The sequence below is a fragment of the Mus caroli genome, chromosome 15 (assembly GCF_900094665.2).
Source record: "Mus caroli chromosome 15, CAROLI_EIJ_v1.1, whole genome shotgun sequence".
NCBI classification, from domain to species: domain Eukaryota; kingdom Metazoa; phylum Chordata; class Mammalia; order Rodentia; family Muridae; genus Mus; species Mus caroli.
Genome location: NC_034584.1, coordinates 95679971 through 95706419, shown reverse-complemented (window position 1 = coordinate 95706419; position 26449 = coordinate 95679971). Strand labels below are relative to the sequence as shown.

Sequence of the window (26449 nt, the reverse complement as noted above, 5' to 3'; positions counted from 1 at the left end):
TGCTACTGGCAGGAAAATACTCCCCTCCCAGGGTTCGGAAAGTACCCAGCCCAGCAGGTGTGTGTGTATATATAGGGACTGAGCCAGATCCTTTCCAAGAGAGTCGCAGCTCCCTCAGTCCCTGCTCTTTGCCTGCTTTCAGCTGAGTCCTTGCTACCAGTGCTTCTGGTTGCCCTAGCAACCATGAGCCGCCAGTTTAGTTCTCAGTCTGCATTTAGCTCGAGGAGCAGGAGGGCCTATAGCTCCAGGTCTTCATCAGGCTTTGGAGGTGGGAGACAGGCTCTGGTGTCTGTGAGTCAGTCGAGGAGGTGTGGAGGTGATTATGGTGGTGGGTTCAGTTCCAGGAGTCTCTACAGTCTGGGTGGTAGTAAAAGCATCTTTGGGAACCTAGTGGGACGAAGTGCCAGTGGTTTCTGCCAGAGTAGAGGGCCAGGAGGAGGATTTGGAGGAGGAATCGGAGGAGGAATTGGAGGAGGAAGAGGCTTTGGTGGAGGTGGCTTTGGTGGTGGCTATGGCGGAGGTGGCAGATTTGGAGGTGGTTTTGGGGGTGCTGGATTTGGACCTGGGGGCTTCGGTCCTTCTTATCCTCCTGGGGGCATCCATGAGGTGACTATTAACCAGAGTCTCCTGGAGCCCCTTCATCTGGAGGTGGATCCTGAAATTCAGAGGGTCAAGACCCAGGAGCGGGAACAGATCAAGATCCTCAACAACAAGTTTGCCTCCTTCATTGACAAGGTGAGTACCTTATGGGCAGGGAGAGTCAAACGGCCAAGACTGCCTCACACTCTGCCAGAATGTAGCTACTAGCAACCACTGTTCTCTTTAATTTGATGGCAGCCACTTTTTCTTGTGCATGTGCTGGGAACTCAGAAAGTGGTTAACCTAGGCTTTCACCCGAACTGTAACATAAGCATTTAACACAGGCTTTTGGGGGTCGGGTGTGTGTGTGCACTGTTAGTAGGAAAGCAGATAAGGGTCCTGGCGATACCCAACAGAAGCACATGGCATGCATCTTACTCGCATTCATCGTTACCCATGTTCCACTCATCTGTGTACCTCGGCACCCACTCAATCACCTGTACTCCCCACATCCATCTTTCTACCCACCATCCACACACACCTATGCATCCATTCACCCAACCATGACTCAAACATACCACCCACCATCCGTCTGTCCATCTGTCCATCCATCCATCCATCCATCCATCCATCCATCCATCCATCCATCCATCCACTGTTCACCCATCATTCACCCATGATCCACTATCCATCCATTAATTCATCCATCATGATGGATGGTGATACATCAATCCATCTTTCCAGTCACCATCTATCCATCCATCCATCCATCCATCCATCCATCCATCCATCCACCATCCATCAATCAATCCATCCATCATCCACCCATCCATCATCCATCCATCTGTCCATCCATCCATTCATAGTAGTAACCCACCCATTCACCTATCTATCAATCTTCCTGCCCAATTGTTCCACTCCCATTCAATCCACAAGTATTTTATTAGGTCTACTCTATGCCACTGTACATAAAAGCTATAAGGACTACCGGGACACAAGTTATGCTCTCAAGAAGCTCCAAAATGGAATGGCAGAGAATGATGACAGTTTATGGGAGATGCATTAGTATGTGGTACTCGTTGGGTAGCTCAAAGGTGCCTGAGTTGTGCCTGCTGGATACTAGGAGTGCTTTGCTGGGACACCACAGGTCTTACCTGGGTCTTGAAGATAGAAGAGCCAAACGGCTGTTAGGCAGAAAATGTCCACGCAGTGAGGAGGCATGAAAAGTGTGACTCACTTCAGGGAATTTCAAATGTCAAAAATTCTGGGAAAATGACAGAGAAGAAGGGATGTGGTGGGTACGGCTAGAGATGGGCAGTGACAGCAGCTAGGAAGCTGTTGGTGGGCATCAGGTGAGTGTGTTGATGGCAGATCTCTCTGGGAACTAAAGTCAGTAATGTATAATGAGGTGTTCTGTCTGACTTTGCCTTTTTACCACCCTCTCCAAGGCCAACAAAGGGCCACCTTGAAGCCCTTTACCCTAATTCACATGAAGTTTTCCTCATCTTCAGGTCTCTGAGAAGGAGGTCAACTGACAGCTATGGTCAAAACCTTCCCTTTGTTACATGCAGAGGAAGGCACAATGGCCACTGCCTGATATCAGGGCAAGTGTTAGAGATGGAGCGGTTTATGAGCAGGAAGAAGAGGACATAGAGGGAGGGTCATGGACAGCTCCAAGGGAGTCCAACAGAGCCATGTGCTTGTGTCTACTTCTGATCACCGAGAATGAGAAACATTTGGTCACCACGGCAGGGGCTGGAAGGTTCGCCGGGAGTAAGGACTTATCCGTGAGGGAGATTCTATCAGGAGGCTAAGGTTGGTCAAGGAAGGAGCAGGGAAAACTGGCAAAGTCCCACAGACTTCTTTTTGGAAATTAACCTGGGATTTTCATTTGATCAAGGCTCCTGACCAGGACAGAAGCCTATTACATTTTAGAGCATGGTACAGGGATTAGTGGTTTCATATTCTTTCTTCAAAGCAGGCCCTGCGAGGACAATCAGTCTTCAGGCCTCCAGTTTGGAAGAAAGCAAACTTTCGTTGCTATAATTTCTCACCCTAGTTTCTGCTTCTCCTTTGGTACAGCTTGGGCTATTCTCAATAGCCATCCTTTCAAAGGTCAGCGTCCTCTCCTTGAGAAATCCTCCCTGGAGTGGTGTCTCATTTGGAGTAAAAGCTGCAATCTGAGAAGGCGTGAAAGCCACTGTCACCAAACATACTGCTGTCATGGAATGCAGAACTGATTTTCCCACTCCCTGGGAGTGACGCCACAGAAGGAAGAGAGATAGCGGCAGGAATTTTTTGTGGGGGTGTTACAAGCTGTGCTGATAAGTCTACTGTGAGGGCTGGTTGCTCAACCCCTCGATGTGATAAAGCCAGCAAAGATAGGCCTGAGAAAGAAGCTCCCCGATTACATTCTTCTCATTAGAGTCAGAATCTAAAGGGACTTGGCAGGGCTGGCTCCCTAGACAGGCGAAGTCTCAGGGGCCTGGGAATTCTGCGTGCTATACAGTGCTCATCATAGGAGTGCATGCCAAGTGCTGCTCAGACCCCACAAAGCAGAGGGAGGGTTTCCCGTTCCTTTCATAGCTCCCGGAGAAGGGTGCTGGACTTTGGAGAGCTCTCTCTCTCTCTCTCTCTCTCTCCTTGCTGTTGATGTGTATATATGAATGGATGTATATAAATATATATTATGAGTGCATACACATGCATTGGTGTATAAGTAAGTGTGATAATATGGATGTCTGCGTGGAAGTGAATATTTGTGCATGTATATGGAGGTATATGTGATACACATATGTACATATATATGATGTATATGTATATGAATGTGAGACTGTGTGTGTGTGTGTGTGTGTGTGTGTGCACACACTTGTGTATGTCTGTGTGCACACAATTTCATGAACCTGAGGGAAGTACACTACAGCCCAGCCCTCTCTGTTACTGCATGGGAGAGGAAGGTCTATCCGTGGGCAACTGGCTGAGGAAAAGTGAAAGCTGGGTTTGGTGACACGGAGCACATACCACATGTGCACTTGGTGTAAGTACCTGGATCCCTCTGGTCACTCTGTCCTTGGCAAGCAAAGGAAATAGCAAATTTGGGGCATTTTTCAAATATCTGTCAGCCCAAATCTCTTACTTGGGGCATTTAAATGCATTGCAGGATTTTAAAAAGCAAAGGCATGTATTTCAAAACTTCTGGCTGGGTTATGATAGCTTTTAAATGAGGTTGCTGTCTCAAAAACCATAGTGGCAGGCGGCAAAGATGGTACTGGATGCTGGGGGCACCTACCTAAGAATATCCCAAGACCTTCTGCGTCTTGTTCTCAGCCATGTTCTACGTTACCATAATAAAGACGAAAGGAGTGGTGTTTGCTCACGTTGGCATGGATAAATTAAGTGTGGGGTGAGAAGTCTGTTATATAAAGGGGTATATAGCTGGACGAGACTGGCTGGAAGTGACCTAATGAACCACATTGCCTCCCTTGACGGCGAGAAGGCCCATGTTGAATTTCCGAGGTTTGAGTGTGCTGTAAAGCCACCGATCTCTCTTCCCATGGAGAGAGCTGTTCTGCGCTTGGGGTGTTCTTTAGGTGCGGTTCCTGGAGCAGCAGAACCAGGTGCTACAGACAAAATGGGAGCTGCTGCAGCAGGTGAACACCTCCACCCGGACCAGCAGCCTGGAGCCAGTCTTCGAGGAGTTCATCAGTCAGCTGCAGAGGCAGGTGGATGCTCTGACCACCGAGCAGTCGCGCCAGAACACGGAGATCAGGAACATGCAGGATGTCGTGGAGGACTACAAGAACAAGTGAGGAGCCAGGGCGGGGCAAAAGGGTCAAGGAGAAGGCTGTCAGGGTCCTTCTGCTGCTGGTATGACTGGCAGCAGGGGGGCTCTGCATTGTGTAAGTGCAGGGGGACACTGTTTTACATACGGCAGTCCCGTGCAGGATAGCAGAGACAGTTAGGTGTTGGTTATAGGGAGCAGGAGGGGCAGGAGATGAGTGAGCCCTACCACACGTTCACCTCTTTGCCCAGAGTGTGCCCTCCTTACTGAGTGCTCCGAGGAGTAGATCTGTGGTTCTTAAATTTTAGATGCATCCTGTTGCATCAGCCTCTGCGCCTCGCGCCAGTGGTTCTGATCCAGCAGGTCTGGGATGCAGCCAGTACATATGTATCTCAAACGTGTGATGGTTGTGCTAGTGCACTGGGGAACCACACTCTGAGAAACAATACCTAATAGTTCTTAGTATTGGCGCTTATTACGGGCAGTCACAGTAGGGATCACAGTTGAGTTTCAGACTAGCTGTCCGTGAGTGACTGTAGGTGCCCCAGTGACCTCTTCCACAGTCTCCCAGCTCAAGGATTTTTTTTTTTGTCACCTTGATGTGCTCACTGTGTTGGGCCACCAGAGGATCATGTGTGTGTGAGTCTACAGGGAAAAATAAAACATTGGAGACAAAACTGTGAAACAAAATTGAGAGACAAAACTGTGGATGAAATACTTTTCTTTTAAAAGATTAAGTTGAGATGGCTGTTATTTTATGGTCTGGATGGAAAAAGCTCGAGGAAAGCATTTATAAAGTCACAACATCAGAATCAATAGAAACGTCTGGGGGACGTTCTGTGTGCGTGCCTCTGAGCTTCCCTGTCAGGTCCTCGTCCTGTGGGTTAGGAGTTTTGGGGAGTTTTGGGAGTTTTGGCTCTAGCCATTTATCTGCCAGAGCACCAGGCCCTGGCAGGGGGCAGCAGTGCTGTGAGCAGGGTGCGGGGGTGTGGGTGAGGGTCAGTTCAGGACAGCAGAGACTTGGGAGGGTCTGGGCTTTCTGCTGGGAGGCTGAATCTCAGGTGCCAAGGTCAGCCCTTGCAGCCTGCTTCTTGTCTCCATCACAGGTATGAGGATGAAATCAACAAGCGGACCAATGCAGAGAATGACTTTGTTGTTCTGAAGAAGGTAAAAGAAAAGAGGGATCCTCTGGGAACTCAGGACTGGGCAGGAGAAAACCCCTGGGGTGCTCTGTGCTAGGGACAGGGTGAACTCTTGCACTAAAATGGAGTGTGCTCTGTCCAGTTGCAGGGCCCTGACACACAAGAAAGTCAGGCCCATACAACAGTGGCTCTAGGAGTCCTCTAGGCTTTGGAAATGGAAATTAAGTTAACGGGCAGCTTTCAAAAGTTAGTTATGTATATATAGCCTTGGGACTGGGGAGGGATCTAGGGAGTTTGTTGTTGCTGATCGCTGATTGCTGATCACTGATCCGAGGTGTGGAGGTGTTGTTGTGCCTCCTTCTGGCTAGGAAAGTCAGTTTCCAGGTCTGACTTGAGTGATGACATTTTTAGCCAGGAAGTGGCTTTTGCCACTGGCCTGGGGGCAGCCGGGAAGCTGGTGGCCAGCAATGCCTAGGTGATGAAACCAAACACCTTTGCTACACAGGATGTGGATGCTGCTTTCATGGGCAAATCAGACTTGCAGTCCAAAGTGGACACACTGTATGGGGAGATCAACTTCCTGAAATATCTATTTGATACGGTAAGTGGAATCCCGAGGAGAAACCCCTTTTTCCTTTCCCACATTCCATAAGAGTGCAAACTGGAGAAGGCTCATCTCACCAGCCTTCTCCCTCAGTTGGGTCGTTCCCTCAACATCAGTGGTTCTGGTGGAGCCAGCGGAGATGTGAGCATTTGAGATGGGCGAGGGTAGAGTAGTTCCCTGTTTCATGCTCTCAGGCCCCCTGGGACATGAGAGTAACAGGTCTTCACACACTGTGGGAAGTTCACAGGACTCTGGGAGAACCCCAGAGAAGGCAGGAGAAGGGATTTGTGGTAAGGAAAAACTGAAGGGGAGCAGGACAGAGAACGCCCCACCCCAACCTGTCACTTGTGTCCAACATGGGGGCTCATGCTCTGACCTGAGTGCTGTATCAGAAGCTCCACCTACCTTATGGGGACGCCCATTCAACAGAAGAATGCATGAGCTAACCTGGTAATCAAGTGGCTCCAAACTGGATACCCTTCCACTGTTTCTGAGAACCCTTATGGAAACCAGGGACAGCTGACTGTGTCTGTCAAGGGCCTGTATCAAAAAGGTATTGAAGCCACAGCAAGGCTGGGAAGTTTGTACAAGAGAAGCTTGATGAGGTCCTGGACTCCTTCCTCCTGCCTAGGTGCCTTCAATCCTTACCTTTAGTCAAAACACACTTAGCCCTTCCCTTTATGTTTCATAGCACAGAACAATTTAAGGGAACAGGAAGAGGCCTTTCTAGGCCAGATTTCTGGCTTCCCCAGACATCCTAGAGGGAGAAGGGTGGAAGGGGTGAACTCTTTTCTGTGTCTCACAGGAGCTGTCCCAGATACAAACCAGCGTCAGTGATACCAATGTCATCTTGTCAATGGACAATAACCGCTCCCTGGACCTGGACAGCATCATCGATGCCGTACGAGCCCAGTATGAAATAATTGCACAGAAGAGCAAAGACGAGGCTGAGGCCCTGTACCAGACCAAGGTGAGCTTGGGTTTCGAGTTTGCACCCCCAAATAAACACAGTCCTCAAACTGCTACTGCCTCCTGACCTTAAAGTCTGTCATGTCTATGACAAAGACTTCAGAAATTATCTTTCTCTCCTTGACACTGAATATGATAGGAGAGTTCCTGCCTGTTTTGTTTGTTTGCTCGTTTTTAGTTAATTGTTCTGGAGAACTCACGGGTGCCAGGCCACCTAATTTTTCCTAAGCCTTGTAATAAGCAGCTGTCCTGAAAACACTCACTAAACCCAGGTGTGCGATTTGCAAACAGGTTCTTAACCCCTACAACCTTTGTCACTTTTATTTTTATTATAGCACATTTTTTAAAAAAAGTTTTCTACTTTTTAATGTATCACTTAGAAATCTTAGAGTCACTCTCTGTGACTCCAAATATTTCACAACATTCCTAGCACCATGAGAACTTGACTGGGTGAATACACATGTCACTATGATGCTGGGCATAGTTTCGATAGCCTCGTGGGTATAAATTCATGTTTCTGAACGGTTAAGACTCTAGTTGAAGGAACAAAACTTGAAGCCCCCAGTTACTAAGTTCTGAGTAACTAGGATGTGGTGATCTGCTTTGTGGATTTTAAAGGCAATTCCAATATCATGGTCCCTCTGGCCCACAGTCTGAAAACATGCTCTGGGCTGCTGTAGATTTTGTCAGGAGACTGGGGAAGGAGAGCTTTGTCAGAATGCCCATATTCTTGTCAACTCTTCTTGAGGATGCCCTGGGTATATAGTCTGGTTGATAAAGCAATACTAGTATAGGAAAGAAAGAAATGAACATGGGTGTTCTGAGGGCTTCTGAGACCAGTAGCTCCTGTCTGCTAGGAGAATCATTCTAGAAAAGGTTCAAGGAATATGGTGGGCAGGAAAGAGAGAGGTAGCCCTGTGTGGGCATAGGCTGCGTGAAGGCTTAGGTGCCTGAAAACAGTGGTAAAGAGCACAAAGAAACAGGTTTGTCTCAGTGGGATAGGAGCCTGCCCATAGACTGGTGGGCATGATAGAGGAGGGAGACATGCTATAGTGTTGTGTGGGTGTGGGTGTGTGTGTGGGGGGCATGTACTGTGCTTGGGTGTATGTACTGTGTGTGTGCATGTGTATGTATTGTGTGTGTATGTGTGCACAGGGATATGTACTGTGCATGCGTGTGTATATATTGTGCACGTGTGTGTACTGTGTATTCAGGTATGTACATGCATGTGTGTATGTACTGTGTGTGTTTGTGCATGTGTATGTATTGTGTTTGTGTGTGTGTGTGTGTGTGTACTGTCTCTTTTTGCTGCTCAGCTGAGGGAGATTTGGTGTTAGTGTGAGTGTGTGTGATCACAACTCTAGGTGGGCTTACTCCAAGAGAGAGCAGCCCAGATCTTTCTCTGGGAGAGCCTAGTGAATTGCAGATAATGACCATGGTGGTGCCTCTGACCCACAGTACCAGGAGCTGCAGATTACAGCTGGGAAACACGGAGACGACCTGAAGAATAGCAAGATGGAGATCTCAGAGCTCAACCGTAACATCCAGAGGCTGCGGGCAGAGATCGCCAATGCCAAGAAGCAGGTAGGACAGGACTCAGGGTGGGCTCACCAGGCACGCCACCTCCCATAAGGCCCAGGTCAGATTCCAGGAGCTCAACACCTCTGTGCTCCCCAACCCGGCTTGGATCTAGGTCGAAGGGATGCACGGATTGATTTCTGATGCGGAGGAGAGAGGAGAAAGGGCTCTCCAGAACGCCAAGCAGAAGCTGCAAGAATTGGAAGAGGCCCTCCAGCAGACTAAGGAGGACCTGGCCAAGCTGCTGAGAGACTACCAAGCAATGCTGGGTGCCAAGCTGTCCTTGGACGTCGAGATCGCCACCTACCGCCAGCTTTTGGAGGGCGAGGAGAGCAGGTGGGTGTATAGCAGCCAGGTTCCATGGGCCAAAGTTATGGATGTACCCATGGAGTAATGAGACTGGAGAGGTTTTTCCATGTGTTCCCTGGAAGATTGTCCAAGATGAGTGGGAATATTCAAGTTAGGATGTATAGGTTACAAGGGTAGGGAAGAAATCATTGCTACCAGCCCCCTTCTCCCAAGCATGGTGTTTCTACCCTAGCCAGAGCTGGGTGCAGCCATGTGTGACCCACAGATGCTCCAAGGGCTGCAGTGTCAGTGTTGGGGGATACCTGGGCTCTACCCTTCCACCAGCCTCTCTGCTCCTATGATTGATGGGCATGCTTTGATTTCACAGGATGTCGGGGGCGCTGCAGAGTCAAGTGAGCATCTGTAAGTAGCAGCCTGGTGGTGGTGGGGGGAGGTGGGGGACAGGTACGGGGTGGGGAAGGAGGCTGGTTGGTGCTGGGCAGAAGGTGGGCTGGGCCCAGTTGCTTTTGTTTTCTAGTCTCATCCGAAAAAAAAAAAAACCACCAAAGTGACCACTTTCCTTGCTTGAGATACTTGACAACACCAGCCAGAGATTGTTAGGATATGTACTCAGTAAGAACTGAGCACAGAGGAACTGTCTCTAAACAGGGGTGGCACACTTTACTTAAATGACTGCCTACAATCCTTCAGAAGTGTGCAGTTGACTTTCAATGCCTCTGTTTGCAAAGAGGAGGGCACCATTGATCCCAGCTGCAGGCTCTCAAGGCTGGTGCTGCTGGGTCCCCCTGCCGCGTTCTCCTGGCCATTCTGTATCTGTCCTTCTCTGGTACAGCGGTGCAGAGTAGCCAGGTGACCATTGGCGGCGGCGGCGGCGGCTCAGGAGGTTACAGCGGCAGCTCCCGCGGAGGCGGTGGTGGCGGCGGAGGAACTGGCTCCCGCAGCGGCGGCGGCAGTAGTTACGTCTCGAGCAGCAGAAGCGCCACTAAATACGGCAGCGGCGGCGGCTCCTCCCGCACTCAGATCCTGCAGACCTCCACCCACAGCTCGCGTAGGCACGTGGTGGAGTAGCGGCCAAGCAGTTGCACTTCTACAGCCTTCTCCCCCAATCCCTCCCGGGCTCCCTCACCTATCTTTTCCCAATGGGTCTCAACAAGTTTCCAGGTGACTCTAGGAGAGAAAGAGACAGACAGACACATGCTCACATACGCACCTTCCTGCTGGTCTTGTCACTGTCCTGATCCTCATGGGCTTTGCCCAGCAACTAAGAAAAAGAACTCGGTGAACAACTTCACTATGAGCCTCAGTCCCAGGTCCCTATTCCTAAACTGGGCAGTTCAGTAAATACTAACTCACCGTGGCGGCCTACCGAAATCCCTATTGCAAGGCAAGCTTGCTTAGTGATGGGGACATCTGAGCCAAGAGCCTTCGGGACCCTTTGTTCTGTAGGCTCAAGCTCGTTCACCATGACAGCAAGGGTAGGTTTGTTGTTCTGACTGAGTACCTGTGCGGGGGACAAGCCTGTGCTGACTTGTGTCATTCACTGGTTAAAACAGTTGATATGGAGACTTAAGGAAGACTGTCCTTAGCAGTGGGTGTGGATAGGATAGGGTGGTTAATCAAGTTCTGTTTCAGTCCCATCCCCTTCCAGCAACCCCCCTGCATTTAGAGCTGCCCATTCCCTGCTGAGAAGTGCTCAAACGCTGGGCCGGGCACCTGTGGGGCAGCGCCGCTCCTTGCGAATGTCTGGGCCTGGGGAATGAGAGTTGCTGACTTGGGTTGCAAACCTGATCCAGCCTTATGCAAATCTGGAAATGCAAACAACTCAAGTTCTCAGTTCATCCCTTCTGCTCTCTGATTCCGAAGCACCCTGTCAGACTTTGTCTCCTAATTTAAAGTTTAATTTACAGTTCTATCAGAAATACTTGAGCTGTGCTGAGGGGGCAGGAAGAGGAAAGTTCCAGCCAATGAAGAGTCACGAGAGAGGGAATGTGCCTTTGCTTCTTGTTCTGGAGACCCCTTGACTTGCTTGCCTAGTCCCTACAACCGCTGAGCCGATAATTCTGTCCGGGAGAGCTTCTCTGCAGGGGCTGCTGGGTAATGCTTGTGACCTCATTTCCTGGTTGGAAGCTGAACTCTGAAGGGCTTGGCAGTTCTGTTTTTTTTTTTTTTTTTCTTTTTTCCCCTACAATAAATTTCTCTGTGATCTCCATATATTGAGTGGTCAGAAGATGAGTTATTATTTTGTCAGTTCTTTGAAATTAATTCTGATTTGAAAAGTTAAGGCTTATTGTTTTTCTTCCCCCATGGGTATGGGTATATATGTGCACAGGAGCACATGTATGGGGGTATATATGCAGTTGTGTGCACATGCCTATGGAGACAGAGGACATTAGCTGTCAGTCTTTGGGTGTCATCTATATTTTGCCTTCTTTTTTCTTTTCTCTTTTTGGCGCGCGTGTGTGTGTGTGTGTGTGTGTGTGAAGGATGACAGGTTCTCTTATTGACTTGTATCACGAATAGTTGGTTGCCTGACCAGTGAGCTCCATGCACCCACCCTTCTTTGCCTGACCTGGTGCTAAGATTGCAAGTGTGTGTTACTATGCCAGGCCTTTAAATTCTGGGAGAAAACTCAGGTTCTCATGCTTGTAATGAATGGAGGCACACCCCTGTGGTGGTATCATTGGCCCCCAAGGGTCATTGCATTTATTATTTTTTATTTTATAAGCAGTGCACCATCTTGGAAAGCCCCTTCCCCTCAAACTCTCACCCTTACTAGTCTGTAAAGTTGCTCATCCTTCAAAAGCCAAGCTGCACAGTTGTTCAGCAGGATATTTGTGTAGCTCCTATGGAGGCTTATTATGGGATGCAATCAAACTGGAGTGAATTATTGTGCAGCAGGTAGTGGCACAGGCACTGAGGTGCCATGTAGACTGGATAGACTTCTGAATCTTGAGCTGCTGAGACACAGATGACACCTTATGAGGGAAAGAAGGTTTAGAGGGAAGAGAAAGCAGAATGTGTGTCTCTCTGGGTCCTCCAGCTTGATGGCATAAACCAGACCCCTGAGGACCCAAGCAGACTGGAATGATGGAACTACCCCAGGGGTCATCAGAGGGTAAAGATGGCTACTGGAGACTGGAAAGTGGCCCGGAGCTTGGGGTTAAATTAGGGGCAGATGTGGGCAGAGAGCCAGGTAGAGCTCTCTGGACAGGAGACTAAAAGATAAGAAGAGGAACTAAACCAGGGGGCAAGGGAACCAAGGCACATTCAAGGGCCAGAGTGGGTTTAATAGATGCTTTAAGATCAACAAGATGCAGAAACTTTTAAAATGGAGTCAACCACTCGATAACTGCATCCTATGTGGAATTTCAGTCGGTCTGCGGGTATATCATAAGATTTCATTCAATGAAGGGATATAGACAGAATTTAGATATGAGATGCATTCGGTTTTGACCACAACCTATCTTGGTAAAATGTATTCCCTAGCATACCTGGCATTCTATCTTGGCAGCAGGCCTGTTGGAAGAAGGCTAATGGAGGGAGATGTGAGTAGAGAGATTGTCCTAATGGAAAAAGAGGGAGAGGATATGGAAGCAGGGTTCTGTATTTAAAATAAAAAGCCAAGAGCCCAGGCAGTAGCCAAGGGAGAGGAGGGTAGACAGCAGTGAGCGTAAAAATGATTGACATTGTTTAGCTGTTGGTGAGAACACATTAGTCAACAGGGTGTGGTGACGACTGTGGGAACCAGGAAGAGAAGACTCAGGAAGAGGAGTTGTTCAGGCCCTTCTGTTATGAGACCACTCTGGGGGCTCTGAATGCTAAGATTAGTAACAGAGAGAACTCCGTTCAATGATCAGCGACCAGGACAGTAGCGGCAGAGGCCTGGCTGCGAAAGGAAAGGCTGGAGGATCTGAGGAGAAGCCTGGGGAGGAGGGAGTTGGGTTTGCCACCTGCAGAGATCTGAAGAGCCTGCCTAGGCAAGAAGGCTTGGCCCCAGCTGATGACCCAGTTGGACAGGTGGGAACTACAGCAGATTTAGTTCCAGTGAGAGACACCATCTGTTGACTGTGATGAGAGAGGCCCCTTGGGGGAGTTTTCAGGTTGTAAGCAACGTTGACTGACTGCTTGGCACCAGGATGAGGGGAGTCACAGGGATGTTTGGGATGTGCACATGGGAGCATTCCACATCTCTGCTGCCCAAAGTGTGCATGTGGGAGAGCCAGGGGAAAGCAAGCAAACATACAAAGTCAACTCTGTATGTAAGTTTAATGGGAAGAAGAAGGTCAGACGCCAGGGAAGGCTAAACCAGGTAGAGAATCGTAAAATAAACCTGAGTTATTTGGCAGCACTAGAGGGCATGGACTGGGATCAGTCACGTGTGTAAGATGCTCCAAGGGAATGCAGGGTGACTTTGGGAAAAAGCATCAGGACAGGGCCAGTCATGGGTCATCTTTACCATCCTCCCTCTGGGCAGGATTGTCCCAGGGAACAGAGCCCTGCCTCTTCTAACCTCAAAAGACTGGACTATCTTAGTCAGAGAGGAGTGGAAACCATGAACCAAAAGGAGGGAACCCAATACCCCAGTTCTAAGGTTTTGGGCAAAGAGACGCGTCAGGACAGGGGCGTAGGAAATATGGGGAGAGGGAGAAGAGGCAATCAAGAAAGGACTGTCAGAGTCTAGATGTTTATGTTCTGGGCTATAGAAAGCTCCTTAGAGCTTGAATATAGAGACTGGTACTGCAGTCTCATCAGGGCCAACCACCCTCACATCCAGGTCGTCCCAGTGGGGTAAACAAAAGCAGCTCTATGAATGCTATAAAACACCTAGCTTGCATTATCTTATTTGGTTCCCACTGTCCCTTGAGAGGACCTGGGAGACCTCAGTGGGGGCTTGATGGGATATTTCCAAAAGGCTGAATTAGTGGTTTCTCATAAGGCAGGTAGCTGGCCTATCGTCTATCAACCATCAGATACAGGCTGGCTGGAGGTAGTGTAGATCCTAGGGGAGCTTTGCCAGCTGCTCCTCCCCCTTGGGAGGCTGTGGCAGGGCGGGTCACAATAGAAATCTAAATTTATTTCCACCTGCTTCTCAGCTGCAGAGATTTTTATCTGGGACACGGTGAACAGGAGGAGCAGTCATTGGCTCACTAACATTCTAACTCCATCTGACCTTGGGTGAGATGTGCGTGTCTAGGCTGGGAAAGTTCTTGGTCTAAGGAGGAGTCATATGCCTAGCCCTTTGGCCCAGGAGGTATCTTCGAATTAAAGAGCCAGGTGCTCCAGCAGTCCCTCCCCTCAAGCTCTCTGTTGCTCCCATGGCTTTGCTGGACTCGATGCCCTGGTTTTAATCAGCTTTCCGATCAGTCCAGGAAACTGGATGTCTTCAAGTTGATCAGTGCTCTGTTGCTGGGTTGGGCTGGGAACTTGGGCTGTTGGGAGGTTCTCCAGAATGAGCAGTCATTTCCAAAAGTCCCAGTGCTAAGCCTGGAAAGCCACTGGGGGCTCCTGTGGCAGCCTGGCTTCCAGTCTGCTGCCCTAGCATGCTGAGTGTGTGGAGCTCGGCTCCAAGCCACAGAACAGGCATTCTATGGTTTCACTCAGGGCTCCTTGCATCTAACCCCGCCTCCCTTCTGTCACAGGGGCTGGCTGCAAGCATCCTTTTTATGGGATGCAACGTAGGGATGTTTATCTTTCCTATGACAAAACCTATGGTCCTTACAAGTCCTGGGGAGTCTCAAGAACTTACGCCTTTCTTAGTATTTTGATGAATTTCAGCAAGGGGCTTGTACCCCAAATTTCCCAGTGATCATATCAGCTTTTGGGTCCTTCCAAATGTAAGGAGGGCAGAGTTCCCTCTCTCTAGGTATCATCTGCACCCTGCAGCCTCCTTGGCAGGTAGATTTAGCTCCTGTTTCACCAGTGAGGAAGGTTAGCCTCAGAGTTGGTAACCTGCCCAGGGTCATACGGCTAGAAGCGTGCAATGGGCAGTGTGATGTCCCCTATTCCATGTCTGCTACCCTGTGCAGACTGAGGCAGCATCCACAGCCTCTTTCCTACACACAGCTCTTTGGTTCCCTCCTCTCTGGCCTCTGCTGGCTCCCACACTGCCTAGCAGTGACTCTTGGGGGACTGTTTGCTTTGCTGCCTGCCTTCAGTGCATCTGTCCCTCCACCTGCACCTTCCCACCTTTCCTTAAAAAGCCTCGGTGGCCCCTCCTCAGCCATTTATCAGCTTTCAACATCTCACCCCGCCTCCCCATTGTCTGTGACTCCCCTGTACTCCTCCCAGGCTTTGGCTTTCCCCACTCCCCTGAAATTTCCTTCTCCCACAACTTTGCCAGAGTCCCACAGGGCTGGGTGGCTTGTCATTGCATGTTACTCTTAACTCTTTTCTCGGGCCCCATCCCTCAAAAAGCTCTCAAAACATCACCACGCCCGCCCCTGCCTGCTGTGCCCCAAAGCTTCTCTTGGCATCGGTGTGGGGGGTGGGGGAAGGGCCTGTGCAGATGTTCAGGAATGCTGTCAGTATGTACTCTTGGGATTATCTCTCCATTGGTTCACCTCCCTCCCACCTAGGAGGCTGAGAAGCCCCTGTGACAAGGAGGATTAGTATTGGTGACCAAACATACAGACAAACCAGCAGAAGGGTCAGTGCTGCAGTGTATTCTCACTAAGGCAGGAACCAAGTTTAGGGGAAAGAGCCCAACAGAATAGCAGCATGGTGTTAATCAAGGAAACCTCCTCCTCCTCCTCCTCCTCAGAAGTGAGGTCTGGGCTGACCCCTGACAAGCCGAGTGGTTGCTTATCACAGTCACAGAACAGACTGAAACCAGAGTCTGGAGCAGTAACTAATCAGGACATGATATTTTTCTGTGGTCCCAATGCCTGTCTGTGGGATGGGGTTTGGAACAAGTTGCCAAGATGAGAAAGCCTTATTGGAAAGAGAAGAAGGGAACTTGGAGATGCAGAGGGGCAAAGAGAACAGGAAGAGGAACTTGTGGATCTGGACAGAGCATGGGGAGGAAGGGTCACCTCTGGGGGGGTTGAGCAGAGAAGGTATAGGCGATGCAAGTAACATAGGCTGGTTGAGGGCAAGAGGCATGTGCCCAACCAGAGTTGGACAAACCTGGCTCATTAGTTACTATCTGGGTGACCCAAGGCACACATTTCAGCCTCTATGATAGTTTTGTTTTTTGTTTTTTTAAGTGGGGCCAGGATCTGTCAGCAACGGCTACCTGAGATACAGTACCTGACAGTGCTTGGCACCAAAGAAGTTTGGGCTGCTTCTCCCCTTCATTCATGCCTGTGTTTTCTAAGTATGTGGCTTATGCCTTCTGTTCCACAGATGTTTTAAACTATCCCACATCCTAGGACATCTTAGGGAGGGACTGTGGCTCACTAGCAGTGCTACAGTTCCTACCTTGTGGAGTTGAAAGTGAGCTGTGGAGAGAGAACGGGGGCATGATTCAGAAACTGGAGTATCCCTGGGAACTGAGCCTTGTTCTCACTTCTGTGTTAGGCAGGCTCGCTTGTGCAGCCTCTGAGTACCACACGATGGGAAGTAGTCCTTAGTACCACTGCTATCTCTGTACCTCTGCTCCAGGATAGAAATAAGGTCAGCAGAAAGCCCAGGGTCTGGTCCCACATGTCTTGTCTTAGCTGGAGTGTGTTAAGTAAGCCACAGCCTCTCCAGGTCTCAGCTTTCAGCTTCATTTACTGGGTTCACAACATGTGTAGTTCTCAGGTCTCTGCTGGGAAGCACGCTTTGGTATGTGTCCTGTGGGAGCTATCAACAAGTTGAGAGTGATTTTGTGTCTTCTTAATGCTCCTAGCTCCTGCCTTTCCCCTTCTCAAGATGTGTCTACAGTGCTGTAAACACCATTGCCCTGTTCTCTGTTTTTTCTGCTTAAGGAAGCAGGACTCATTGGCTGGCACACATATGCACACACACACACACACACACATACACACACACACAAACATACACAAACATACACACACACACACACACACACACACATGCATGCACATATGCACTCCCCTCCAAAATGCTAGAAGGAGTCGATTATGTCTCATAAGGGAGTGTGCTGAACTAAAAGAATTTTGATTGCCTATTAGAAGGCGATTAGGCAACCACCATTAGCACACCAAGGCCACTCGAGTCCCCATTGTTCTCAAGACCCGATTACTCATTCCCTAAAGAGATGGTTAGTTTAGCAGTCTGAGGATGTCAGCACTGGGACAGAGTTCCAGAAGAGAGAGTGCTGTGTAACCAGGAGGGGTGGGGGACAGAGGGCAGGCTGGGGTACTTCTTGGAGGAGGGAAGGGCAAACACTGGTACAAGAGAAAGCTTGATGGATAGGGTACAGAGTATTGCCACAATTCTCTGGTTTAGAGCTGACAGGCACTGGGCCAGGATGGTCTTTACAAATACCTCTTATCCTACAGAGCTTATTTGTACAGGGGAAATTCCCACACATTCACAGGGTTGCTTGGAGCCAGAACTCCGAGCAGGTGCCTCCAGAAGGTGTCTTCCACTCTTTGCATTGAATGTGGGGAGCATGCCAGGCTTCCACGATGATCATCTGTGTAGGTTCTGGTCTTCCCAGGTCTTAAAGTTTCTACTGTCTGTAAGTACTGATCGAGTACTGCTCTTCAGGAAGGCTTCTGACTCGGGACACATGCTGGGTACACTAGCGTAGCATCAGGGCTGAAGCAGAATCTCCCTCATCTTCTGGTTCCCCTTCTCAGAGCGATCTGAAGGAATCTTTCCAAAGTGTTCCCATGTGCCAGGAGCCAAGGACTCAGAGCTTTCCACACCAGGACAGCATCTCACGCTGTCCAGTTCTCCCCGAAGCACACAGAAGAATGTGAACGCAGTGGCCGCGGGAACACACAAAACACGTGTTAGGATCTGACACGCTGTCCTTAGCTAGGCGCCGTCAGTCACACCCCAGGTGGACACTTAACCACCCATGAAGATGTGGGGGAGCTTTTCAGACCTCATGCCTCACCTTTCTCATTTAAAAATGGGTAGACTGATAACGTTCTCAAATTTCTTTGAACATTCACTTACAGCATATAAGCTACAAGACACTTTCGGGTACATAACCAATTCCTGACTGGCTTTAGCCCCTTCCCGCATCCTGACCCCTGCCATCATAGTCGCCACCGACTCTTAGAAACACCGCGAGCTTCTCAGGTCAGGTTTTCCAGATTTTCATAACTGCTTCCCCTTCCAAACCCACACTTATCTCTTCTATGGTCCAGTGTGAGGTGAGGTTTGAACCTGTCATGCCTCAACTACCCCACTCCGCTTTGCCACAGGTGCCAGTGCCAACGTACCCCACCAGTCCATGTACTTTTTATAATGGCATTTGCAAGCTACCTATTTTCAAAGGCTAGCCTCTTATGCCTGCTGTTCCTCATTTGAAGAGGAACAAGCAGGAAGCCCAGGAAAGCACACACCATTCCCTTGGTCCTTCTAGCTCACCCACCCCTTCATCCTGCTTAGTGACAGCTGCCCCTTCTTTAATCGATCAGCGAGGTGCATTTGAAAACTTATTCTAGAAAACATTGGATTTTTTCCTTTGCTCTGTGTCAGGAGATGTGATTTGGTGAGCCCTGGGGTTTGAAGGGACAAGTCTCAGAAATTGATGAGAGCTCCTTTAGGGATTCAAGCTCGACCGAGCACACCTGTTACTCAAGGAGCCGACAATGACCTAGTGAGTGTGTGGGCATGTGAGCCCATGAGCTGGGGATTACAGCTCGACAGTGCTGGGGGTTACGAAATCCTATCAAGAGTCACCAAGAAGCCAATGTGGGGGTCCTACTTTCTCAAAGTCACAGACACTCTGAAGAGAGATCCTGTCTGATAGAGAAAGTGATTACCACACGAGCCATTCTTGTCTGCACAGCAATTCTGAGAGCCCATCCTGGGAGCTAGGTGTGTAGTGTTTATCGTATTGTTGAGGCTCGTAAAAATCTTGTATGGCTGCAGGCGAGCCAAACCCTTTGCAGGCTTTGCATCTCCGGCTGACTCTGGGGACCAAGCCCAATTTCTTCTCAGTATATAAGGGCATGGCACTGGGCTCAAGGCAGAGGAGTTCTCAGCTCCTTCCATCTCTTGTCTTTGCTCTCACCTCTCTCTAAGCCATCATGAGTCTACAGTGTAGCTCCAGGTCCCTGTGCCGCAGTGGCGGTGGCGGCAGGAACTTCAGCTCAGGCTCTGCCGGCCTAGTCAGCTTCCAGCGCAGATCCACCAGCAGCTCTATGCGCCGCAGCGGTGGAGGTGGTGGTGGGAGATTTTCAGGAGGAGGCTTCTGTGGGAGTTCTGGTAGTGGCTTTGGAAGTAAGAGTCTTATGAATCTTGGAGGTGGTAGGAGCATCTCCAAGAGTGTGGCTGGAGGTGGTGGCAGCTTCTGTGGTGGCTTTGGGGGTGGCAGCTATGGCGGTGGTGGCTTTGGGGGTGGCAGCTTCGGCGGTGGTGGCCTTGGGGGTGGCAGCTTCGGCGGTGGTGGCTTTGGAGGGAGTGGTTTTGGCGGAGGTCTTGGTGGTGGTGGTGGCTTTGGTAGTGGAGGTGGTTTTGGTGGTGGTAGATTTGGTAGTATGGGGCCTGTCTGTCCCCCTGGTGGCATCCAGGAAGTGACCATCAACCAGAGCCTTCTGCAACCCCTCAATGTCGAGGTCGACCCTCAGATTCAAAAAGTGAAGTCTCAGGAGAGAGAGCAGATCAAGACACTCAATAACAAATTTGCCTCCTTCATCGACAAGGTGAGTTCACCTGCTCAGAGTGAAGAGGGTTATCTGCTCCTAGGCTGTGAGAATGAGCAGAGGAAGGGGCGGGGCTTAGCCTTATGTGTCTGCATTTGATGACTAAAGGACATGTTGTGGAATGGGACATATGCTAAAAGTCTTCTCAGGAGTGATACTGATGAGTGTGCTCTTTTCTGGACAAAGGGAGCCTGATGATGAGTGTGGCTGACATCCCACTGCATTATCGCTGAGCTCTTGAACTGAATCGGGCTCACATCTGTTGAATGAAGATTATAGAAATGGGGCTACTGGAATTTTCTAGGGTGCAAAATAAGAAACTCACAAGGGTTTCAATGGTCACAAAGAGGTGTAACTCAGGATGTCCTGTGAGGGAGCAGGAAGCAGGGGAGTAGGTCAGCACCAAGCATCCTCTGCTCTCAGAGAGATGGCTGTCCTCTGGTAATTTCCCACAAGTATTGGATCAGAAGGAGATTTTTAAAAATACGCACATTCCATGGTTCAGTTCCAGAAAACCATGAGCGACTTTTGGCTTTTCTGTTAATTTAAAAATAATGTCAATATAAAATTAGCCACATTAAATTCCAAACCCAATTTGGTATTTTCCCGACAATGAACTGCATATCTATCCCTGTGATGTAAATGTCTATCTACCTAAGAACAATTGGAAGGCAAACTTGTGCAGCATCGCGAATCTACTTCAAAGCATCATGTCAATACTTGTATGTGTCTGGTGCTACTGGTGTTAGAGAGTTACTTCGTTCCAGGGCTTTTCTTTATTAAGCATGTTGGATTGATACGGATTCCACCTTGATCAGCTTCTCCCTACATCTCTTGCTGTCAAATGGGAATTGAAGTTCTTTTTATTATAAAGTACTGTACTAGTCTCGCTCAGCGGCCTTTAGACCCCATTCCTGCACTTGAGGTAACAGGTCTTCTGTTCCTAGGTGCGCTTCCTAGAGCAACAGAACCAGGTGCTACAAACCAAATGGGAGCTGCTGCAGCAGGTAGACACCACAACCCGGACCCAAAACTTAGATCCTTTTTTTGAGAACTATATCAGCATCCTCAGAAGGAAGGTGGACTCGCTGAAGAGTGACCAGTCACGGATGGATTCTGAGCTGAAGAACATGCAAGACCTGGTGGAAGAGTACAGGACCAAGTAAGAAAGCCTAGTCCAGCATGTTTATTGAACTAAATGGTTTCTGGAAACTAATATGCTAAGGATATGACTTATCATGTAGCAATGGCTTTCCCTCAGTGAGGGGCAAATCAATTGGGCATTAAAAAATAACCAAACAAGCCGGGCGTGGTGGCGCACGCCTTTAATCCCAGCACTCGGGAGGCAGAGGCAGGCGGATTTCTGAGTTCGAGGCCAGCCTGGTCTCCAGAGTGAGTTCCAGGACAGCTAGAGCTACACAGAGAAACCCAGTCTCGAACCCCCCCAAAAAAACCCAAAAAAACCCCAAAAAACCAAACAAACCTTCTTCATCTCCTCAGAACATAGTCGTAGTTGAATGGTTTTAGTGAGCAGAAGTAAGGGGTGTCCACGATGATCCTGCTTGTAGAGGGAGGCAGGGGGATCCTTTACTCCAGAATGCTGAGTTTCGGGCCTCAGTCTGCTTTAATCGCCCAATCACCTACACTTCCCTGCAGGTACGAGGATGAAATCAACAAGAGGACCAACGCAGAGAATGAGTTCGTGACCATCAAGAAGGTGAGCAAGCCCTGTGGGGTGGAGTTCATCTATGAAATAATAAATAAAGGTCATAGCAGAAGGAAGCCATGTTGTGGAGAACCAGGTAGCAAGCCTGCTGGGCATCTGGGGTAGGTTGTTTTCTTTTATTTCCGTGGACCTATGCTCGTCCCAGTACTTGGCTGCTCCACGCATCCTAAAGCAAGAAGGGAGGCAAGTTCTCAGCAAGTCAGGCTAGCTCTTCGGGGTATATGAAGAGGGAACAAGAACTGTGGTGTAACTGGGCAGAAGAGGAGTAGGTCCCCAACTCCATTTCCACTTGGAAAAACCCTTCATAGCTAGAGAGAGGAGGCCCGTCCTCAAAAAACCACGTCTTTATGATGCCTTTGTTCCTCAAGGATGTGGATTCAGCTTACATGAACAAAGTTGAGCTTCAGGCCAAGGCGGATGCCCTCCAGCAAGACATTGACTTCTTCTCCGCACTCTACCAAATGGTAAACTCTTGAATTTCAAGCAAGGCTACCTACCTCGAGTCCTGACCCCACTGCTTTGCAGAGTGGAAACCTTCCTTCCAACCTCCAGCCCCCAGCCCCCCATTCCCCCAAGCGCCCAAAGTTGTTGTTGTTTTAACTCTGTAAGAGTTACTGAACTATCTCGCATCCTGCAGGAAATGTCTCAGATGCAAACTCAAATCAGCGAAACCAATGTTGTCCTGTCCATGGACAACAACCGCAATTTGGATCTGGATGACATCATCTCAGAAGTCAAGGCCCAGTATGATAGCATTTGCCAGAGGAGCAAGGCTGAAGCCGAGACCTTTTACCAGAGCAAGGTAGAACACCTGCACGCTTAGCTGTTTCCTGTGCTTGCTGGTGTGTTTGTGTGCTAGAGCACCCTGGTTTCTATCCACGTCTAACCGAAACAACATGTCACCTTTAGTACGAAGAGCTGCAGGTCACTGCTGGCAAACATGGAGACACTGTGAGAAATACCAAGATGGAGATTTCTGAGCTGAATCGAATGATCCAGAGACTTCGATCTGAAATTGATGGTTGCAAGAAACAGGTACCCTCAGATACAAAGTATGGGGTGACCCTGGGGCCTTAGGGGGGACGTAATCCTTACCAAGGCTGAACTACCTTCTCCATTCCCTTTGGGGACTATGGCAGCTTCCAGAATTCAGCTCTCATGAGAGATACTTGTAAGGGAAATTTGAGAAGATGACATAGTAAAGATGGAGGTCATAGTGAACTCCTAGCCCATTACCTTAGGAGCTGAGGGATGAGGAGAGGTAGTCAGAAATTTTGAAGTTGAACTTCAGGTTAGGCCCAGGAGAAGGAACTAAAACCTTTCAAGTCCTTTAAGGAAGTCATGATGGTAGCTAAGGTGACTGGAGGCCCAGGGATTCTGTGCTTTAGTGTACTGGTCCACTGAGGTAGCAAGGCTAACAGAATGGAAAGATCGGGTGGCTTGAGGGTCTGTGTGCCCTTGTAATGCGCTGTATTCTTTGTCTCTCAGATCTCCCAAATACAGCAGAACATCAATGATGCTGAGCAGCGTGGTGAGAAAGCACTCAAAGATGCCCAGAACAAGCTGAATGAGATAGAGGATGCCATGTCGCAATGCAAGGAGGATCTTGCCAGATTGCTGCGTGACTTCCAGGAGCTGATGAACACCAAGCTGGCCCTGGACATGGAGATTGCCACATACAAGAAACTTCTGGAAGGAGAGGAGATCAGGTGAGGAAGGTGTCCTGGCAGCCTGGTCACTTCTTAGGGATTCCTTGCTGACTGTCATTTGTCTTGCTTTGGGAAGATCACCACAACATGGGGTGGAAGTGAGGCTTCAAGTTCACAAGTCCTAATTTCTTCCCTTTTCTTTCATCTTCTCCTGTTATTTTTTCTGTTCTGTCCTCCCCATTGCTCTTCATATGAAACGGAGCAATTTATTGAGGGTGGCCTGGATCTCTTGACAGAACCTAATAGCTGAGCCACATAGCTCTAAGAGCCTTGTCTAATTTAGGGAGATCTCTCCCTGCTTGGACTCAGGCTGGAGAAAACCAACTTGGGTGGGCTGGGGAGAAGTCTGGGTTATACCCCTTAAGAAGGGGGGCGCTGCGAGGGTGCAGGTACTGAGGGGTTTGTTTCCCCCCACCCAGGATGTCTGGAGAGTGCACCCCCAACGTGAGCGTGTGTAAGTACAAGAGGATTTCTCAGGGTGCTTGGCTGGGTGGGGGACGAGCGAGCGCAGTGGGATGGGGTCTAATGGAGGCTGGCTGGGTTGGGGACGAGCGAGCACAGTGGGATGGAGTCTAACGGAGGCTCTCTGCAGCGGTGAGCACCAGCCACACGAGCATGAGCGGAAGCAGTAGCCGAGGAGGCGGCGGCAGCGGCGGCGGCAGATACGGAGGCGGCGGCAGCTACGGCGGCGGCTCTGGAGGCGGCAGCTACGGCGGCAGTTCTGGAGGCGGCAGCTACGGCGGCAGTTCTGGAGGCAGAGGCAGTGGTGGCAGCTACGGCGGCGGCTCAGGAGGCGGCAGCCACGGAAGTGGCTCCGGGGGCGGCAGCAGTGGAGGCCACAGAGGTGGCTCTGGAGGGGGCGGTGGCAGCTCCGGAGGCAGCTATGGTGGCTCCTCTGGCGGAGGCCGGGGAGGATCCAGCTCCGGTGGCGGTGGAGTTAAGTCCTCTGGCAGTTCTACCGTGAAGTTTGTTTCCACCAGTTACTCCCTAGGGACCAAATAAAGAGGTGGCCACCACCCCATTAGCTCTGCCTTTCCATCAAGGCCAAACATGGCTGGCAAGACCAAGATCAATCCCACCAGCCTTGTTAGAGAAAAGAGCTATGGTTAATTGCACAGATTAGGCTTATTTTCCCTGCGCTTTCTTTTCTGCTCCGCTTGCAAAGAAGTTTTCATATTAGTAGCAGTCTGAGTCCCATGGTAACAATCCCACTTTATGTTCTGCTGAACTGCCATCAGTTCATCACCAACATGACATTTCAAAGAGGACTTCAGATCTAGGGCTTCCTTGCCTGGCATGCCCAGAGCACTGGGTTGCCCCTTAGCATCCCGTATCCTGCAGCACGCTGAGCTGCTTTGGTTTTGTACATAAGGTGTTTGCGAGTTTGTCTTTTATGGAGCGCTCTGAACGACCCCAACCCCCTAAACCCTGTTTCTTTGTTTTGCTGCAATAAACTGCATTAGAAACTCTCAATCTGTTTCTGCCCGTTTGTGTACGATGGCATGGAGGGTGAGTGGGCGGCTTGTGTGACTGACAGCCTACACAAACAAAAGGCTTGTGTGTGTGGGGGTGGGGTGGGGTGGGGTGGGTGGTGGGTGGTGGTGGTGGTGGTCAGGATCCAGGATCTTGAGTGTGAAGGGGGACAGATCAGGCCACTTTAACAAGGGTGGAACCCCAGAGCACAAGCTCTCTCACAAGTGGTCCTACTGGAGGGCTCTATTTGTTAGCATTATGTCTAAGCTCCGCCCCATAGTTACCTGGCAACAGCGGAGTTTGTCTGACTCACTACAAAAGGGTCTGCTTGCCCCCTCCTCTCTTTCTTACTCTTGCTCTTGCCTTCCTACTCCTGCTCTGTGCCCTCACCCCTTCCCCCCTCTCTCCCCATCCCTTTCCTCCCTCTCTCTCCACGTACTCATGGCAGGTCTCTCTCCTTTCTCCCTCCTCCTCCTCCTCCTCCTCCTCCTCCTCCTCCCCCTCTTTTCCCTCCCCTCCCTCCCTCTCTGTCTCTCTGTCTCTCTCTCTGCCTCTACTACCCTCTTTAACTCCCCTCCCCGTGCCCTGAATAAACTCTATTCTGTACTATCCGGTTGTGTGGCTGGTTCCTCAGGGGGAAGGGATGCCTCAGCATGGGCCCGCAGAGGCACCCCCTTCCTCCACATCTCATCTCACATCCACCTTCATCACTATTTGCGTGAGAAGGCTTTCTTAGAAGGAGCATGTTGGGAAGGTATTCCGCATTGAGAAGGTAGGAAAGCAGTTCCTGGAAAAGACATTACTCACGTGGAACAACCAGCGGCGAAGGGTCGGCAGGGACAGCAGCCAAAATGCAAGCATTGGCCTGAGGAGGGGTGATAAGAGTCAGACAGGCAATGTTCTCTCTTCCCCACCCCCTCAGACCACCAGCCAAGGCTTTGCCTAATCTAAGATGTGATATTCTAGGTACACAAACCAAACTTGTGAAGTAGCCAGGGCATGACAGAGCGACTAGGAGCATGGACATCTGAACTCAGAGGTGCTCGGGCTGGAGTCTTAACTAGTTAGGGGGAAAATGCACAAGACACAGATTTCAGTTTCGGTAGCTCTGCCTTGGGGGATATGAAATTACCTCTTCCTCATGGGGATCTTCATGAGGACTGAGTAAGTGGATGAACTATAGCTCAGCTATAGCAAACACCCACTAAGTACCCTTTGATGATGATGGTGGTGGTGGTGGTGGTAGTGATGATGGTGATGATGGTCGTGGTGGTGATGTGCCAGCCATTGTTAACATTGCTTGCTGAACTTTGGGCAGCCCAGTAAATTCTTGTTTAAAAGAATCAACAAATTACCACCTTCCTGATGGTTCCAAAAACCATGAAAAAGTCAGCTCTCTAAGGACCATTTTCTTAGCTTCTAATTAGAAAGCGTCTTCCTATCTATCTCTAGGGTCAGGCGGGGCTGAGGAATAAGGAGGGCTCAGATGGGCAGGGGTAATGTGTAAACAGCACCAGGGGATATACCCTGTTTCCTGTGTAGTTGGTTCTTCTGTAGGATCAGTTCTTCCAGATTTCCTGTGTCCTATGGAGCACCTGGCACCTTGACTGCTCTGTGGCTTAGCCACCAGGCACAGGCTTGCTTTCCCTGCAGGTTTGCCCCTCGACTGTTCCCTTACACTGGTAAACCTGTCTAGATTGGCACTTGACAACCCTGAGAAGTTAATCCTTTTTGTTAAACACGTAGCAACTGGCCCCTGCCCTGAGACAAATTCCTTATGCTCTCAAACAAAACTGGCTAGCTCAAC

The 26449-nt window shown here is 49.7% G+C and overlaps 1 protein-coding gene across 1 annotated transcript; it reads left to right on the top strand.

Annotated features, from left to right (window-relative positions):
* The first annotated feature begins 183 nt into the window (after positions 1 to 183).
* On the top strand, positions 184 to 24585 carry LOC110311039 (keratin, type II cytoskeletal 1). The gene is given in 17 exon segments (XM_029469776.1): positions 184 to 735; positions 4170 to 4384; positions 5467 to 5527; positions 6008 to 6103; positions 6912 to 7076; positions 8534 to 8659; positions 8769 to 8989; positions 9330 to 9395; positions 19158 to 19734; positions 20682 to 20896; positions 21391 to 21451; positions 21829 to 21924; positions 22098 to 22262; positions 22370 to 22495; positions 22949 to 23169; positions 23589 to 23627; positions 23751 to 24585. Coding segments are annotated over 17 exon segments (3423 nt in total). The 3' UTR covers positions 24172 to 24585.
* The last annotated feature ends 1864 nt before the right edge of the window (positions 24586 to 26449 follow it).